Genomic DNA, 18,190 nt, shown 5'->3' with positions numbered 1-18,190 from the left:
GTTTTACTGAATATATAATAAATTGATACCATAGTCCATAAAAACAATATCTAAAAAATTAAAGTAGTAAAGGGAACACATTTTTACTAGTTTAAACTACCCCAAAAGTTGAGATACAAATGACGATATTTATTCTGAGAAAATAAGCACAAAATTTAATGATTGATTTGATTAACCATTTATTTAATCAGAGTTTTTTCAATTGAAAGGACAAGATCATGCATGTTTCCTAAATCAATATTCATACTTTTTTAATGACCTCTTTTGGTTTCAGTACCAATGAGTACTGCTTCCTGTTCTCACATGCAGCTCCTAATATGATTACCAAAACATTTTTTGCAAATTTAGACCAGGTCATAAAGATAGCTTAAAACTGCAATATATTTTAGCTCTTAGACATTATTTTATAGATGTAGATTTATGTATTGTCTTGCTTGTATTCATCATTTAGTCTCTTTCTTAGCTTATGCGATTTGCTTGTCCTATTACATTTAGATTACATTGTTTAGAGCCGTATGAATTCATTTGTGGACCTAAACTTTTCTTTCTCACTAATTATTAATTATAATAGCTATCTATGTAATTTAAGAGTAAGAAATTTAGGCCATCTTGCACTTTTTGCTTTATCCGGTTTCATAAGTTTGATAACCAATACAAATTAGATCTTTTAAAACAATGTGGCCTATTTGATTTTTGAGAGTCTCACAGTTTCTTACAACATAATTACGGTTTGTAATTCTTACCATGGGCTGAAAATGTTTATCTATCTTACTTTGATAGACTTTGTTAGGCTAAGATTTTTGTAATAGACTTATTTTCGAATTTTATCTTCTTAATTCTAAAAATTTCTTCATGCATTAACTGTTCTGGCTTTTGTATTGTGGAAATTTAAAAGGAATCATAATGACAGCTGAATATGTGACAACTTTCTAATTTAGCACTATTTGTTAAAAATCTGAATTTACGTACTTTTGAGTCTAAATTTTTGAGGCAAGTAAAATTTGAATATTTTAACTGTAGCATTTTTTTAACTTCAAATCTTGTCATGTATATTTATTATAATTGCAGTAAAATGATTGGGGAATTTTTTTTTATTATTATGAATAAGAAAATTTATGATAATGATAAGTATGGTTAATTATAATGATGTAGAATTTAGAGTGTTTCTAAATTTTGTTGCACACTATATCATTACTTCTCTCTGAATTTTTTTTTAATTAAAATTTATTTTTTATTTTCCAGAACACATTAGAAAAATGCTGTGTTTGTGGAGGCAGAATTCTTGATCGTGTAAGTAAATATTTGTATATAATGTTGATTATTTGATGTGAACTGAAATTAGTAATATTTCAAGAAACTTTAGGTTCAAAACAATCAAGTTAAATCTAAATTTATATATGTTGATTGAAAAACAGTTGGATGTTTAATTTAGTAAATAGTTTTGTTCGAAATTTATTAATTAAATTTACAATTTTAACTTGGGTATTTAGTATGTCCTTATCATGTACTATTAAAATTTTGTCAAAATATATGCATTTTATGTAATAGTGTTAATCATGTTTTTATGTTAATATTAAACAATTAGTGTGAATAATTTTACTCGACTTTTTTTTTTAACTGAAATTGTTTCATTATATTTTGATAGGTGATACTTATTTCGTCGATAATACAATACAAATAAGTTAATTCAATAAAATAAACATTCTGCATTTTTTATGTCACTAAATTATGTTTGTGCCGCATTAAAGCTTATTAATCTTAGGATTGTATATTACATATTTACAATAATGATTGTTAAAATAAAATTGATTTTTAGATATTACGAGCTACAGGAAAACCATTCCATCCTAGTTGTTTCACCTGTGTGGTTTGTGGAAAATGTTTAGATGGTATTCCATTTACAGTGGATGCTACCAATCAAATTTACTGTATAGATGATTTTCACAAGTGAGTATTTTCTATTCATATCTCAGTGTTGCTTTATAACTGTTAATTCATGCATAAAAATTATTATAATTTATTTCCTTCTGATCATTAATAACTTAAAAAATGATTCATCTCCATTTATTAAATAATTTAAGCAAATTTTTTTTTCTACCTCTCTTTAAAGAAGTATTTTTTGTTTTTGAATAGACTTCTTAAATGATAACAATTTAAAAAATTTTTATTTTATAAATTGAATTCATATTTATCTTGAGCTTTTTGTAACTTTAGTTAAATTTTTTTGTCTTCATTTGTTTGATTTTATTTCCCTCTGTTGAATAGCAAATTTCTAAGTATGAAATAGTAAACTCTTTATGCCACACAAAGCTCTTTCTGCTAAGTGCAAGTTATCTTGCATGCAATAAATGGATGAAATTTTTTTTAACTATGTTAGAAATTAAATATTATAGAAATTAAATTTGTTAGAAATTACATTTTTAATATCAAATAAAATTCTTATAAGACCTTTGTAAGGAATTTAGAACATGGTCCTTTATCTATCTGACTTTTGATATACTGTTGCAATTAAAATATTGTAGAGGTAGAAAAAAGGTCTTTTAATTCTATTTCATTAAAGTATTAATACACTACTTTTTATACTACTGGAAATATATTTTCTGAAACTACAGAAATTTTTTGTTGAATTCTTATTAAATCTGCACCAGTTGCATTATACCATTAGTAGGCATTATCAAAATTTATTATGTGTCATCTATGTATGGCGATTTTCTATGGTTCCTGTAAATGAATAAGTAGCTTTTCACCATTAGCTTTGCTTTTGAGTGCATAGGCTATTTTTTTTATTTCAATTAATGCATATTACCAACATTAATTAATCATCATTGGTGCCAATAGTAGTTTGGATTTTCTTACGTTTTTCCTAAATGAGTAAGTATACCTTTATTTCATAAATTTTGAGTTGTAGTACATCTTATAAATATATATATTTACTATACATATATTAATTAAATTAAAATCGCCATACTATTATTGAGACCAACAATGCTTGATTATGTTTCTCCGAAACAATTTAATACCACTTTCCCATTAATTTTGCATTTCAATACCTAGTTACTTTTTTTCTTTTAATTACTCTTTATAAAAACATGTTTTAAAAGAATTCTATTAACAAAATACTAATTTGGTGATGTAGTCCTTTTTTTAGTATATAGCTTATTATTTTACTTCAATTGGTAAACACAACAAAAATTAATTATCAGTGGCATCAATAATAATACTGGCATTCTAATCAATACATTACCATCCATTAATTTTGCTTTTCAGCTAACGAAACTTTTTTTTATATCAACTGCCGTTAATTTAAAATTATCTAGTTTGATAGTAACACTTTTAAAACCATAGCTATAACCAAAATAAATATTTGGTTTTAGATAACCTTAGAAATACTAATTTGGTGACACAGTTTGCCCGTATTACCATGTTAACATTGTTCACTGAATTTATCTCACAGCAAAAAAACTAAGTAAAGTACATGCAGAGTTATTTACATTTATCTCATTTCTTATAAAATTGATATTTCATAACAAATGAATGTTGGATTTTATTTTCAGTGTATTGCATTACATCCAGTGATTTTAGAAAAGTTTATTTATATGCAATATTTTGAATTTCTAATGACAACCATGGAAACAAAGTTATTAAAAATCTATTTTTATTTCAGAAAATTCGCACCTCGGTGTTGTGTTTGCAACTTGCCGATTATGCCCGAACCTGGAAAGGATGAAACTGTCAGAGTGGTTGCTCTTGATCGCAGTTTTCATGTTCATTGCTACAGATGTGAGGTAAAAAATTTTATTTAAATTCTATCCCTTTTGAATATTAGCTGATGACTTGCCTAAAACTTAATTTTGTGAAAAATAATTACATCTGTAAAGATTTTATTAAAATCTCTAAAAATGATTTTATTTTCAGGGAATTTAATTAAAATAAAGTTCATAATCGGGGAAATTTAAACTACTTTTGTTCATTCGTCATTTAATCAAGTACTTACTTTTTTCTGGAGGATTTGTACATCTTTATAAAATTCTGAGAAAGTTCTTTAAAGAATATGTATCTTTCAATTCAGGCTATTTTTTGTAATACCACTTACAATATCTGTGGTATCTTATTCTTGCTCTTGTGCAAGGATCAACTCAATGTTAACATATTTAGGTTAACTGTTTAGCTGTTAGGCTAGTTTTTTTCTTAATAGATTCGCTCAAATTTGCCATGAAAGTGAGTTTCTCTTAGTTTTTACATTAGGATTTTACTTAAAGAGCTCTGTTATTGTAAAGTGCATTCCAATAATATTTTATAACCGTTGTTGAACACCCCCAACCCAAATTTGAGTTTACGACTACCAATTTTCAACTTCATAGCCGTTTAATTTTGAATATAATCTTGAAGACAAGAGAACTCCTGGATTACTACCCCCAGAGTTATTGATTTGTTAAGAGAACTTGGAGGACTTTGTGACACTGACAGATTATGCATGCTCTAGTCACCATTTAATACACGAGGATACTTTAGTCGTCTGGATCTGAACTCCTGTTCTCATAAACACAAGTTCAATGCTCTACCAACCAGGCTATCCCGACCCCCATTCCAGTAATAATCATTATTGACATGACAGCCTAGGCCTTGGCTTTCTCAAGAGTATTTTTCCATACAGTTCTCTTTGTTGTCAGATCTTGCCAGTCTATTGATAGAGTAGTTAATACTAATGAATTTTTTTTTAAATAGAAGGTAGTTATGGATGTTCCCACTTTCACATCACCTGTAAATATAATATCAAACACAATCTTTGTTTATTCTTATAAAACACAAAATGACTTTGAAAAAATAGATTTACTGATTTTTCTTTTATATTTCTTAATATTAATTCAATATAAAGATTATATAATTTGCACACAAAGGATAGTAGAATATGTATTGGCAACATAAATAAAACAAAATGCTTTCTTAATTAAAATTATGAGTATAGTAAAGTGCGGTGTGCTCTCTGCTTTCGCTTATAGCACTGCGTTTCAATAGGTAAGGCTTAATTTAGCCTAACAAGAAAATTTGAATCCTATTTTCATGGATCTATTGTTTTCTTAAAATTATTACAGTAACTTTTAATTTTCAAAATATAAAATTTTTCTGCTTCCAACTAAAGAAAACTGATACTGACTGTAAATAAAAATTTAAGATTTATCTACACATTTTTATCTCTGTTCTTGGCATTGCTTTTTAATATAATAGCATTTAGTACGTGTAGTAGTAATGTTTTTTTAAAAAAATTATCTTCTTTAGTAAAATTTTGCTTTTACTCTCACTACTTAAAATCTTTATCAAAAACATGATTATCTTAAATTTTTTTAAATTTAATAATTTAAACAAGGACTGCTCTGATTGCTTCACTAAGTCCGAACCTAGCCAGCAAAAATGTTAAGAAACTGGGTAAAAACTCTTTGTTTCAACCTTAGAAATTTAAAAATAATTTTAATAATTTTTGTACTATTTTTAATTGTTTTGTATGGCATTTTTAAGTATGTTGATCCTGTTGTCCATACAATAGCTCATCATGCTAACAAACTGAAAGTAAGTGAATTTTAATCAAAAATTGTAATACAGTGAATGTGTCACAAATATGATAAAATATGGTATTTATGACAATAACACAGCCCAAAACACTTGATTGAAAATCAGAAAACAAAAACAGCATTCCTTACTTCAACTGTAGATCTAGAGAACTGCCACTTCTAATTTTGAGCTCTGTTGCTTTGGAATGAACTTAAAGTTTCATTTCAGATCTAGCCAGCGAGTGAAATACTTTAGGTACAAGAGTTTGTTGTACAGTGTAAGTTTAGTCAAATTAGCTGAATTAGTAATGCTCACAGGCGAACTTTCAAAATGTGGATATTATTTTATTTTATAACCGTCGTTGAACAGTCAACCCAATTCTGGGTTTATTACTACTTATTTCAACTCCGTAGCCTTGTAATTTTGGACCCAATCCAGAAGACAAGGGAACTCCGGGACCAAGTATAATTAGAAATTTGCCTTCGTGGAAGACTTTTTAATGGAATTAACTCAAATTTGCATTACACGGTGAGTAAAACCACAAAAATCACTCACGGTTAGCCTGATGGAAAGGGGATTCGAACTCATAATCCGCCTACCACTGAGGATATTTGTCGTTGTGAAACGAGTGCGGAATTCGTATCGACCAGCTATTGCTGGGATTCGAACCCGGCTTACCTCATTGGAAGGAGAACGCTCTATCCTCTGAGCCACCATGGCTCTGGATTGTAGTCTTTAGATACCTGATCAGGGCTGATTGTGCTACGGAAAAAATCCGGATTTCCGTATTTTTCGCTAACAGTGATCCGGAAGTTTCCGTTGATCGAAGGTTGTTTCAAAAAATCATTGATCACAAAAGTTTCCGGAAATCAAATTTTCAAAGGTGGAACTTAAAAACAGTTTATTTTATTTGTTTGTAAGGGAGAGCCAGAGAAATACTTTATAAGCTTATAATCATGATTAATATTCTTTTTTTATCAGTAAATAGTTGTTATAATCTTAAACTCAAGAAAAAAAGACATATTTGTAAATTTTAATTACTTCTCCAGGTCATCGTAGGTATGTGTAAAATTGTTAATATATTTTAAGTAAACTAAGAAATATTGAGAAAAAGGAAAAATAAACTTGTTTAAATTTTTTTCAATTTAAACTTTTTTTTAACTCAAGAAATTTTCCGGAATTTTGGCTTGGGCTCACGGATCACCCCTGCCTGATTCAAACCAGTGAGTTTTTTAAAAGAAAAATCTATTCAAGAAAATCATATACAGCCTGGTTCTGACTTAACCCTTTCGCGACGCAAAGCGCGAAAGCGCGCTTACCGCTGAGGCCGGCAGTCTCTCTAGCGAGTGTCTCCCCAGGGCCGGAGGGTTTTTTGATGTTAAGCCTAATTCCATGAAATTGCCGAAATATCAGCGCGTTGTTTAATATTGTTCTGTAGAGTATTTAAGTGACATATGCTTTATATATATTTCTATGGATACTTTATTTACTTAAGTTATTTCTTGTTTAAATGTAATATAAATATTAATAAGTTTAAATATTTTGCATAATTTCCTCTATTTCCAACTCAGTTAAAAATTTTCGATGCTTCGACATTCTAACGGTAAAAAGAAAAAAAATTAAAGCCTACAAGATCTAATTATCCACTAAAAACTAATCCGAAAATCGAAAGTAGCGAGAGATAAAAAAAAACTCCCTTACTTACTGTAAATAAATATCACGTGCTAATTTAAAGAGCCCTCATAAAACATTCCCCCCNCATAGGGTTGTGTAAAATTGTAAATATATTTTAAGTAAACTAAGAAATATTGAGAAAAAGGAAAAATAAACTTGTTTAGATTTTTTTCAATTTAGACTTTTTTTTTAACTCAAGAAATTTTCCGGAATTTTGGCTTGGGCTCACGATCACCCCTGCCTGATTCAAACCAGTGAGTTTTTTAAAAGAAAAATCTATTCATGAAAATCATATACATCCTGGTTCTGACTTAAGCCTGACTGGCACATAAGCCTATTCCTCCTGTCTCTGACCTAATGTCGTAAAGTTTAAGCTGGTTTTCTTTACCAGTCTGTCTCCATATGATGGGTTTCCTACTTTTCTTGGCTAGCTGATAATCCCCCCCCCCAAAAAAAAATTATTTTTACTCCTCTGATAAATTCTAACAATAGTAAATTTAATTAGGAATTAATTTCTACTCTTTCTTTACTCTAGGACTGTGGGTTAAGATTGTCCTCGGAAGCAGAGGGAAGCTGTTATCCATTAGATGACCACATTCTATGCCGTAGCTGCAACGCAAAGAGGGTGCAAGCACTCACTTCCTGTATGACGACGGAATTATAATTATAGACTTTCTACCTGTCCTCCCCTTTTTTTTCATTCCTCGGTTAAAAAATGTTTTTTCTATGTGGAAGGCACAAGTTTGTTCTCAAATTGAATCTGAATATACTTCCAATGTCAATTACTTGTGGAGAAAAAACTTTTTTCCCTTCACGCATTTTGATATATATATATATATTTTTAATGTTTTTGTGTTGTTATTTTATAAGAAATATTATCTAGTCTATTATATTTTACTTGGCATAAATAATGATGATGCTTTTGTTTTCCATTGGTTTTATAATTTTTAAAAGATTGGATCAATATTTTTAGAGTTTAAGATATTTAATTTTGATAGAATGAGTTTTTTAATGTTTAACCATGTGAAAAATGATTATTTGATGTTTGGAATAAATTGTATTATTGATTTTGAAATTATTTAATTTTTGTATTTCAATGTAAAGTATGAATTTATCTTTACATATTAAATTAAGATTACTCGAATTTTTTAAAAAAATATTTAAATATAAAAATTTCCAATTACGAATTACAGCTTATCAGTGTTTATTTTAACTTTAAAACCTTATGTATTTTTTTAAACTAAAAAAGCTTACAAATACACACTATATTGCTTTTAGTACATTAAAAATTAAAAATTTATTTGAGGTTTATTTATTTAACTAGTAAGAGAAAATTTACTACAAGATCTTTTTTGAGGAGTAAATAGTGACTAGATACTGAGGTGTACTGATAATCGTAGCTGATACCAGCTTTGACTAAGTATTTGTATTCAGCGTATTTTGGTGTTAAAAAATGTAGCAATCCCCCTTATAAAATAACGTCGTTTGAAAAACACATATTTAGATGAAATTCCTTTTTTAATAAGATTGAATTGAACATGCACTTGAGAAATATTTTTGTCAAAAAATCATACGCATGATGGATTTTATGTTCCCTTACATTTTACACTTTTGAGCAATTAAGTTTTTGACGGCTGTATAATTATTTATTGAATTGTGTACTTATATGTAATTAAAAAGTTTTGGTTATTGCAAAGGTAAATGTTTACCTCTAGCATTATTCATTTCAATTACTAATCTGGTATAAATTGTTCTATTTCATCGGAATTGTGCATGCATCATAAACAGTGAAACTCAAATTAGTGATTATCGGATAATTAGGACTTTGATTATAAAGAGTAGGACTAAAATTAATTGTAGCCGGTTTGTGTATGCTGTTGCTTTAAAAAATTAAGATTGTTTTCCCTTATTTTTTTATTGATAGTACCTGTTATGTTGTTAATATGAGTTACATTTGAAATGATAATATTTGTCAAAAACATAGTTTTTATGAATGAATTATAAGTATTGTAGGAACCATATAAACACCAAGACTTGCAAAATAGATTCTGTCTAAAGATTTGTTTCAAAATCTACGGTTTTACTGAATTGGTGAAAATCAATTTTGGGCTTACTCCCAAATTAATTATTCCAACAAAATTAATGTATAAAAATTAAATAGCTTAACCGTTTTTTCATAATTTCACAACCAAATTTACAAACTTTTTTGAATGCTGCATAAAAGTATTAAACAATTTTTGTGTAAATTCTGCCAGACTCAAAGACAGATTTCCTCAAAAGAGAAAGCTTATTCTATTTTTTGCAAAAACCAACAGGAACATTTGCCTTACCTGATTTTTTTTTTTAAGATTCCCTTGCAAACAATATTAGTTTCATATGGCATTCAAGGATGTATATGTTTGTACATATAATTTGATTGATAATTAGGCATGTTTAATCTACTAAAGTAACGATAATAATAATTTAAAAAAATTGTAAGTTAATGTTTTTTAAAGCCCTGAAAGAGATGAATTTACTCCTGTAACTGCTTTATCAATATTAGAAGATTCTTTTTCTGCTATTTTTGCTTTGTTCAAATAATCAAACTAGTGATTTACAATTTGTTACAGATGTTATGAGATGAATTTATACTACTAATGTTTTAAAATATTATATATTCTTTAGGAATGTTAAAGTACTCCCCTTCCCAATTGCAACGCTTACACCACTGTTCTGATAAAAACCATTATTCTGATTCAATCAAAGATAGAATTAAAATTAATAAAGTTAGAATGTTGATATGTGTGTTTCACTTTTTAAATATGAAGTGTTTTTCATACTCTTTGTAGATTGCTGTCAGTAATTTCTGCTCTCTTTGTCTGTTTGTACTTTTAAACTGAGTCTTTAATAACTTTTGTAAAATGTTGCATGTGATATTTTAGAATAAAAGTGTGCTCTACAAATGAAATAAATGTCAATTAACATTTTCATATAAAGCTGAATGTTGTGTCAATATGAAGAAAAATCCGAAAAGCAATCCCTAGAAACTTGAAAAGGCATAATTTTCAGATAGTTTATTGCTTATTACGTGTTTTTGCACATATGTTACTTAAACGTTTATTTATTTTAAAAGTTTTAACTCTTTTCAAAGCTTTAATGTGAATCAAATTAAAAATTTATAGAAAGTATAATCTTGGCAGTTAAATCAATTGATATTAGATCTTTTGTTAAATTGCTATATCGTAAGTTAATTTAAATTTTTTTTTTTTAAATAATTCTATTGATAATAAAACTTGTACTTATGCATTTAACTCATTTCTGTACATTATGCTTTCTAAGAAATTTAGAGAAAAAGTACTGTAGTGAAATTAATTAAATGTATTTTGGAGAAAATCTTAAAATTTATGTTTTCAAAAATAATGGTTTTTAAATTAAAGTATTCATAATGCTTATTAATTGTATTTAAGTCTCTTAATTTTATCTAAAAAGTATAAAATATTATTTTGTAATGATTTATTTTATGAAAAATATAAGTCAATGCGAATTTTTTATTATTATTATAAATTTTTTTTGAAAACTATAGACATGTTTCGTGATGAAAATTGAAAAACTTTTCTTGTGTTGAGTTTGCTGGGCTAAAGTTTAAAATTCAATTTAACATCCTGATTTGTTTTTTTTTCTTTTCCTATAACAAAATCTTTACAAATCTGTTACAGTGTAATGTTATAAGATGTGTACAGTTTATTATTTTCAAGTCAAATATGTTTTTATAATTCAGCTATGACTCCAAGATTAAATGCCATTCTTTTAAAAAAATGATTCTTGAATTTTGAAATTAACTCAGTTGTTTATATTTAGTGAAAAACCAGAACAGTTGAACTTAAAAAATGTGATAGACGTAATTAGTAACTGGCTAGTTAATTTGGATAGAGCTTCATTTTGTTTCGTTACAAAGCAATTTAATTTTTATCTATTTATAAATGCATCATGCAATTTTGCATCTTAAAAAATTTTTGCTTCTTACATACATTATGAATTCTCAATTTTTGTTGTAAGTTTTTTTCCCCTCTTGAATGGAGATGGAAGATAATTTTAGGGAGATCACTGTAATAAATTAAACTGTATAGTTAAATTTCTGTAGAAGGTGCCAAAAAGCTATAAAGAGTGAGTGACTTGCTTTTTGCATTTTTAAAATGCGCTTTTCGTTTCCCATTGATCTTTCTTATTTTTAACCCACGGGCAGTTCTGTTTGTGGGTTGTAGTTCCCCCCTCCCAAATAGTCATGTGGTAAAAAACTTTCAGGGGTCTGTGCAGACATTTTGTAAAAGGTCCTGTTTTTGAAAAATTGTGAAAAAACTATTCATAGTTTGTGAATATAAAATAAGCGTTAAGTCACATTCTTTCAACCAGGGTCCTGCTTTTGTGAATTTGTGCAAATAGGGTCCTGTTATTGCAAAAATTGCTAAAATCCTTTTCAAGAAGTTTTTAAATTGTAAATAGATACAAGATTCTGCTCAACAATTGCTGCTACTAAATTATAGATGCAACATACAAATATTTGATATTTAGCATTTACTGCTCAACACAGAATATTCATTTCGGACGAATAATGGAAACAAAATCACTCACATTTTTAATAATTTCAATTGACATATTTTAAATAACTTAGTAATGTATCACTTTTAATATGTTACGCATTAAGTAAACTTAAATAATTCTTAAATTTGTAATATTTTATTTAAAAAATAGCCAGAAATTAATTTTTATTTACATAATATTCTATTAATTAATTTTATGAATAAATATAAATTGATCAATTATTTTTTCATAAAAAAATTATGATTTAATATTAATAAGGATTGCGCACACGATGTTTGTAAAAGAAACATTTTCTTAGAATACTACATTTGAAATTTAAACTTAAGGAAACTTAGTTTGTCTTGAGCTGTCTTTCTTTTCCCGATTTTATTCGATTAGAAAAACAATTCGAATGACAAATTTTATTCGATTAACAAAACAATAATGAAGATAAACAAATCTGTGAAGGGTCAGATTAAAAGATAAATTATTTTGTGAAGGGTTTATTTTTATGAAAAGATATTTTGTGAAAGGTTCATTAACGGACCCAAATTTCTTCTTAACAGATCCCTGACTTCACTCAATTTTCTACCTACTACATTTCTTTCTACCTTCTTGAACGTAAAAAAATATAACTTTTCTTTTTCTGCTTCGAATAAGATGTTTTGTACGTGTGAAAGCAGAAAAAATGTAAATGTCAAAGCCACCAGTAAGTTAAGAAATGCTATATTCTATTTAAAACGAAGAAATATCTCATGTTGGTTACGAGTGTGTTACTAGGTATCTTATTTGTACTTATGAATTTATTTTGAAAATTTGCATAATTTTATATCGAAGGAAAAACAATTAAATTTTATTTGTTGTTATTGTGGAAAGCAATTATAATTTATTTTAAATTTATAGTTATTGTGAAATGTTGGACGAAAACTGATGTCTGTACAGTTGTTGGAAATAGTTTGTAATTAAGGAATATTTGACATTTATTTGTTTATTTTTTATTCATTTGACAATTTATATATTTTTTTCACATGGGTTGTTAAACTTTCTTTTTTTAATATTTATCAAAATTCTTTTTAAATTGTCCTTTGTTTAGAGTTATCAATTGTGTAAATTTTACTTTGTATTCATTTACAAATTATGAAACATATATTATAGTTATTAAAATTATTTTTTTTCAAGCAAGTTTGTGTAATTACTTTTTAGTTTTAATTTTCACATTTTGCTTCAAACTTGAATTTAAAAAAAAAAAAAATCCATTATTTTACTTCGAATCCTACTAAAAGCAGGGTGCATATCATTTTTAAAAAGTGCTTAAAGGTGCTTATTTTCGTTTTTTAAAAAGCTCTTAAAGGGGTTTTTTTTTTCATTGAGTGTTTTTAAAAAGTACTTTTTCTCTTTTCGAAAATGAGATTTTTTTCCCCTTATCGATTTTTGCCACATATGCGAAATGTGCTTTTCACATTGTTCTATTCTGGTTGCGGGTTCGAATCCCGCTCAGAGCATGGATGTTTCTTTCTCTCTTTGTGTTCTACGTCTTCTGTGTGAATGTAATCTGTCCTATAAACGGGTTTCGTGGTTGTATGACGTGGGCGACGCTACTCCACCGCCGTGACTTAGCCATAGGTGCCCACTGGGTAACGATAAGAGAGTAAGCAATTCTGGCATTTCAGAGGCCTATGGGAAAGAGACCCAACCAAGTGCCCAACATTAACCAAAAAAAATTTTTTTTTTCTATTCATCGTTTTCACAATTCATTCAACCACAATCCTTTTCGGTCTACCATCAGTCCAAAAATTTTAATTATAAAAAAATGCTTTCAAAACATCAATAACATTCCTTATTTTTTTAAAATTAATACAATAAAAATGGATCGACTTTATACCAAATTTTAAAAGTATTGATAAAAAAAAGAAAGAAAAACGTGTAAGCTTTGTTTACATTTTTTTTTAAAATTGAAAACAATTTATTGGTTTAAGAAAATAATAAAAAAATGCAACAACATTCAATTTGAATGCATTGTAAATTTTTTAACAATAAAAAGGTAAAATTAAAAGTAATTGTTTACTTAAGTAAAACATAATTTTAAATTATTTGGGGGAAAAAAAATTCCTTCAAATCATCACTCTCATTATTATTATTTTTTTTTTTTTAAATAAAATTAGATTGATTAATGGCTGAATTCTATATGTAACAAACATAAACGTAAGTTTTGTTTCATCTATTTATCCATTTTATTATTATTTTTTTTTTGAAAATAAAATCGGAATAAGAGATTAGTTTGAAAATAATACTGTGAATTTCTATAGATCTATTTATTTTAACCTTATAAAAAAGCTTATAAAAATAAAAAATCTGCAAGCAAATGAAAAATAGTAAAAGACAAATTCTATCAGATATTAAGTGAATGTTCATTATCACAGGACTTACTATTTTCACCTCTCAGAATCTCTTCCTGTTTATACATTTTAGATTTTAATAATTACACATTTTGGATTTAAATAAATTTCGTAGGCTCTTTATTTCTACTTAAAACAAGCTTGATTAGAAATGGTTTTACTACCAGCTTTTTTTTCTTTCTAGTTCATAAAAACGGCCCTGAAGTATTTTTGCCTATAAAAATAGACTGTTAATATTCTATAATTGTTGTTCTATAATTGTTAAAAATAGACTGAAACTTCTCACTAGTTATATTCAATTATTTCCATTTTTTATAAATGGATTTTTAGGGAAAAAAAAAAAACTAAAATTGGATAAAAAACAACAACTTAATTTTATATTAAATTATATGTGAATGCCTGCATAATAGATCAAAAGTTATTACCCCAGTGTATAAAACTTACATAGCGCCTTGGGCATAAATTGTTCTACGGAGAAATTGATTGCTTTGCGACGTACGACGCAGCTAATGACGCTTTCTGCTTTAGGGCTTTTAGAAATGCCGCTTTTAATTATGCCACGAATTAAAAGTTTTGGCAAGCCCTACTTAAAAAAGTTCCCTTTAAAAAAAAAAAATCTATCTATTTAGAGCTTGATTCTAGAAATCTAATCTCAGAGTGCCCGTTATATAAAATACCTCGAGCACTAAATTTCATACAAGTTTTATGGAAATTTTAAAGTAATTTTTTTGTTTTGTTACTGAAAGAACGTCACAATAATTTTTAAAAATTGCAATATTCTTAAATTTTGGTTACAAATAGGGTATAGAAAAAATATTTTTAAAAGTGTACAGTACAGGGAAAAAAATCTTCCTAAGTTAATCAAATACAAATTTTAAGATTTCTTTTTATAGTGGGTATATTTATATTTATTAATATNTTCTATAAATATGAAATAAAAAAAATTTTAAAATTTTCTTTTGATTGTAACATTTTTGATGTATATTTACTTTTGCATTGAATTTAGTATTTGATGTAGATACCAACAATTAAGGCCCTGAACTAATTTTTTTTTTCCGAAATGATAGTTGCAACTACCAAATAGCTAAAAACTTTAGCAATTCCCCAACCTTAATTGGTTTGCAATTTTTTGTTTGTGAATTAGTTGTTTTAGTGTTAGGTATTACTTTCAAGTATAGCTAGATTTGTGACGCTTATATATGTATATACATACAGGGTTATTCATAATTCCCTCCGGGGTTTCGAAGCGTTATAGTAAAAAAACGAAGACGAATACGGCAAAAAATAACGTATGAATTATTTCGAATGTATTCAATTTTTAATTTAAGCAGTTGCCGGTAGATGGCAGTAACATGCATGTACCACTGAAGTCAGTTGTAGTGAAGAAAAATGACGTTTACAGGCGGAGGGAATTATGAATAATCCTGTATAAATATATGCAGTCGGACTTCTATTCAACGAACTTCCATTGTGCGAATTTCTCTATTTTGCGAATTTTTTTCTTGGAACTAAGAATATTTTGGAAATTTCTTCGTAAAATAACTTCCAAATAGCGAAGTGAACTTTCTATTTAACGAGGTTTTCTTTGAGATCCACTTTCCCTGTTTCCCAAAATATTTCAGAACATTTCAAACTTGATAACGCATTTTATGGGGAAAATGATCTCGAATTGATTTTCGAAGCCACTTACGTTTTAGAGAAAGTAATAAAATCCCTTTCCCTTTTTGTTTGCATTTCGAACTAAAAAGTCAAACAAAATTTAGTGGATTTTATCAATAGAAATTAAACTTAAGAACACATGTTGTAATGTAGGTTTTAAATTACCTTGCAATTATAATTTTATACAGCAAATAAATGCAGCTATAATTTTGTACATAAATTCAGCTTTTTTTAGTTGAAAATGTATAGCATGGTAGTGTAACACTGGATAATGTTTTGCTTTATTTTTGCTTTCCATGCAGATTTCTCTTATGGCTAAGATTTATAAAATAAATAGTGGATTGATTGATTGAATGTAGGGTTTAGTGGCACAAGGTTCAAATGAGAACATGCTGCTCCAAACAGTACGGAAAATAAATAAATAGCAGATACTAGTTTACAAGATATAGGTGTATCGATTGTATTCTAATTATATATTCCCAAGCTATTTTATATGGTTTTCAAGATATTTTTTTCATAACTTTAAAACCTATTTTGTATTTCCCATGCTAAGTAAACCCCTAACTATGCTATATGGTTCCCAAATAATATAATTAACTTACACATTATAAAAACGTATCCTGCCCTATATGTTCCAAAGCCATTTTCTGTTGTTCCAAAGCCATATATTTTTACATGACTTCCTTCGTGACTCACAAGACATATATTTTAAACAGTTTTCTTCACGGATAAAAGGCCATATGGTATACCAAACCATTCTTGTGTTTTCTCATGCCATAGGGAACCCCTAATTATTTTATGCGGACCCTATAGTTTGAAATAAAATGTTCATAAGCCCTTTTACATGATTTCCTAGCTGCATAAATTTCTAAGTCATTTTGTAAGCACTAAGTTATTTTATATGGCTTATAAGCGATATAGGTTAAGTTATTTCGGACGCTTCCCTAACAAAGTAAGTCATTTAGTTATTTTTTATGGTTCCTAAACATATAGGCGGCTCTCAACACATTTTCCCATTGTTCCCTATTTCCCTAACTTAATATGACCCTTAAATATTTAGCATGTTTCCTGCCATATAGATTCCTAAGTCTTGTAGATACCTAACACATTCTTATGTTTTCCAAGCTGCGCAGGTCCCCCAACTATTTACCTAGGCATAAAGGCTCCAAAATAATTTTATTTGGTTCTTAAAATTTATAATTCTTTACGTAATAAAATTATTAAAATTTCCAAGCCATGTGGATTCTCAAGCCATTTTATGTGATTCTTTAATCATTTCCCAAGCAGTTTTTTACGTATTCATAGCAATTATCAAGAGTTTGTGTAATGCAGTGGTAGCAGCTTTAATCCCACCTGCTACAGTTCATTGGACACCAGTTGGTCTGTAAAATTAAGGTGGCCTATGTGCAATGTTTCCCCTATTGACTCTATCCTGCCGCTAATCACGATATTGGAAATCTTTAAACATAATGATCCTAAGCTCACAACGGGCATTGTGCAGGAATTTTACACAATGAAGCTTATTTTCGGATCAAAACGATAATTATTATCAGTATTATCAGAACTAAAATTTTTATATTGTTTGTTTTTCATTTATTCTCTTCTAAAAATGAAACATTCTTTTCGATTTGAATGTTATTCTTTGCTTCAATAATTTTCTTTAGGAAATTAATTGTGTGGAACAATAACAATAAGCAAGATATTGTGGATGAAAAGTATTTTAATGCGTCTTTAGCCTTTCAATTACAATAGTAATTATGGTTCTTACTAGTATTAGAAAAACTGTGATTGTTTGTAATCATGATTAGTAGTAATTGATATTTTTTCGTTATTATTTGCAATAAATTATTGATAACTCCCATACATAGTATGAGAATACAGTTCTCCTTTCAAAGTTCCACTTTTTTCATAACCTTCTTAGCCACTATGATAAAAAAGAATAAAATTTATATATTCTTTGTTTATTATCACAATGTTGCCCAGGGAACGCCAAACGTGGAGGCGAGGTTATTTTATTTTGACTGCTAAATTATTAAGCACAATTCATGAAAATAATAAAAGTAATAGGACTTGAAATATTATTATCGTTTTAAAAATATGCTCTACAAACTGTGAAAACCAGAAATTTAATCTTCGAAGACAATTTTTTATAATGAAAATCTCTTTTATTTATTCAGAAACGTTTTCAATTCCAAACAAATGTATTTTAATTTCTTCTCTTCGATAAAGAAAAGAGAAATGCGATGGAAAAATATTTTGGTTAAGCAGAACAAATTTTATTCTTAATTTTTCATACTAATTTGCTTAGTCTTAGTTCATCACTACATATTATCAATTATTCTAAGTTGGTGATAAGT

At 27.7% G+C, this 18,190-nt stretch overlaps 1 protein-coding gene across 4 annotated transcripts in view; it reads left to right on the top strand.

Moving 5' to 3' along the window:
• The window catches only part of LOC107442239 (lipoma-preferred partner homolog), a 40,467-nt gene extending 27,507 nt beyond the window's left edge, over positions 1–12,960 (top strand). For all 4 annotated transcript variants that reach the window (XM_043051490.2, XM_043051489.2, XM_043051492.2 and 1 more), the window contains exons 7-10: positions 1,243–1,290; positions 1,817–1,947; positions 3,665–3,785; positions 7,757–12,960. In XM_043051490.2, the coding sequence (XP_042907424.1) occupies positions 1,243–1,290; positions 1,817–1,947; positions 3,665–3,785; positions 7,757–7,885 (429 nt within the window). In that variant the 3' untranslated portion in view covers positions 7,886–12,960. The remainder of the gene's footprint in view (positions 1–1,242; positions 1,291–1,816; positions 1,948–3,664; positions 3,786–7,756) is intronic.
• Positions 12,961–18,190: the final 5,230 nt, after the last annotated feature.

Source organism: Parasteatoda tepidariorum, chromosome 2 (assembly GCF_043381705.1).
Source record: "Parasteatoda tepidariorum isolate YZ-2023 chromosome 2, CAS_Ptep_4.0, whole genome shotgun sequence".
NCBI classification, from domain to species: Eukaryota; Metazoa; Arthropoda; class Arachnida; order Araneae; family Theridiidae; genus Parasteatoda; species Parasteatoda tepidariorum.
The sequence above is the reverse complement of the archived record's forward strand: the minus strand, read 5'-3'. Positions and strand labels throughout refer to the sequence as shown.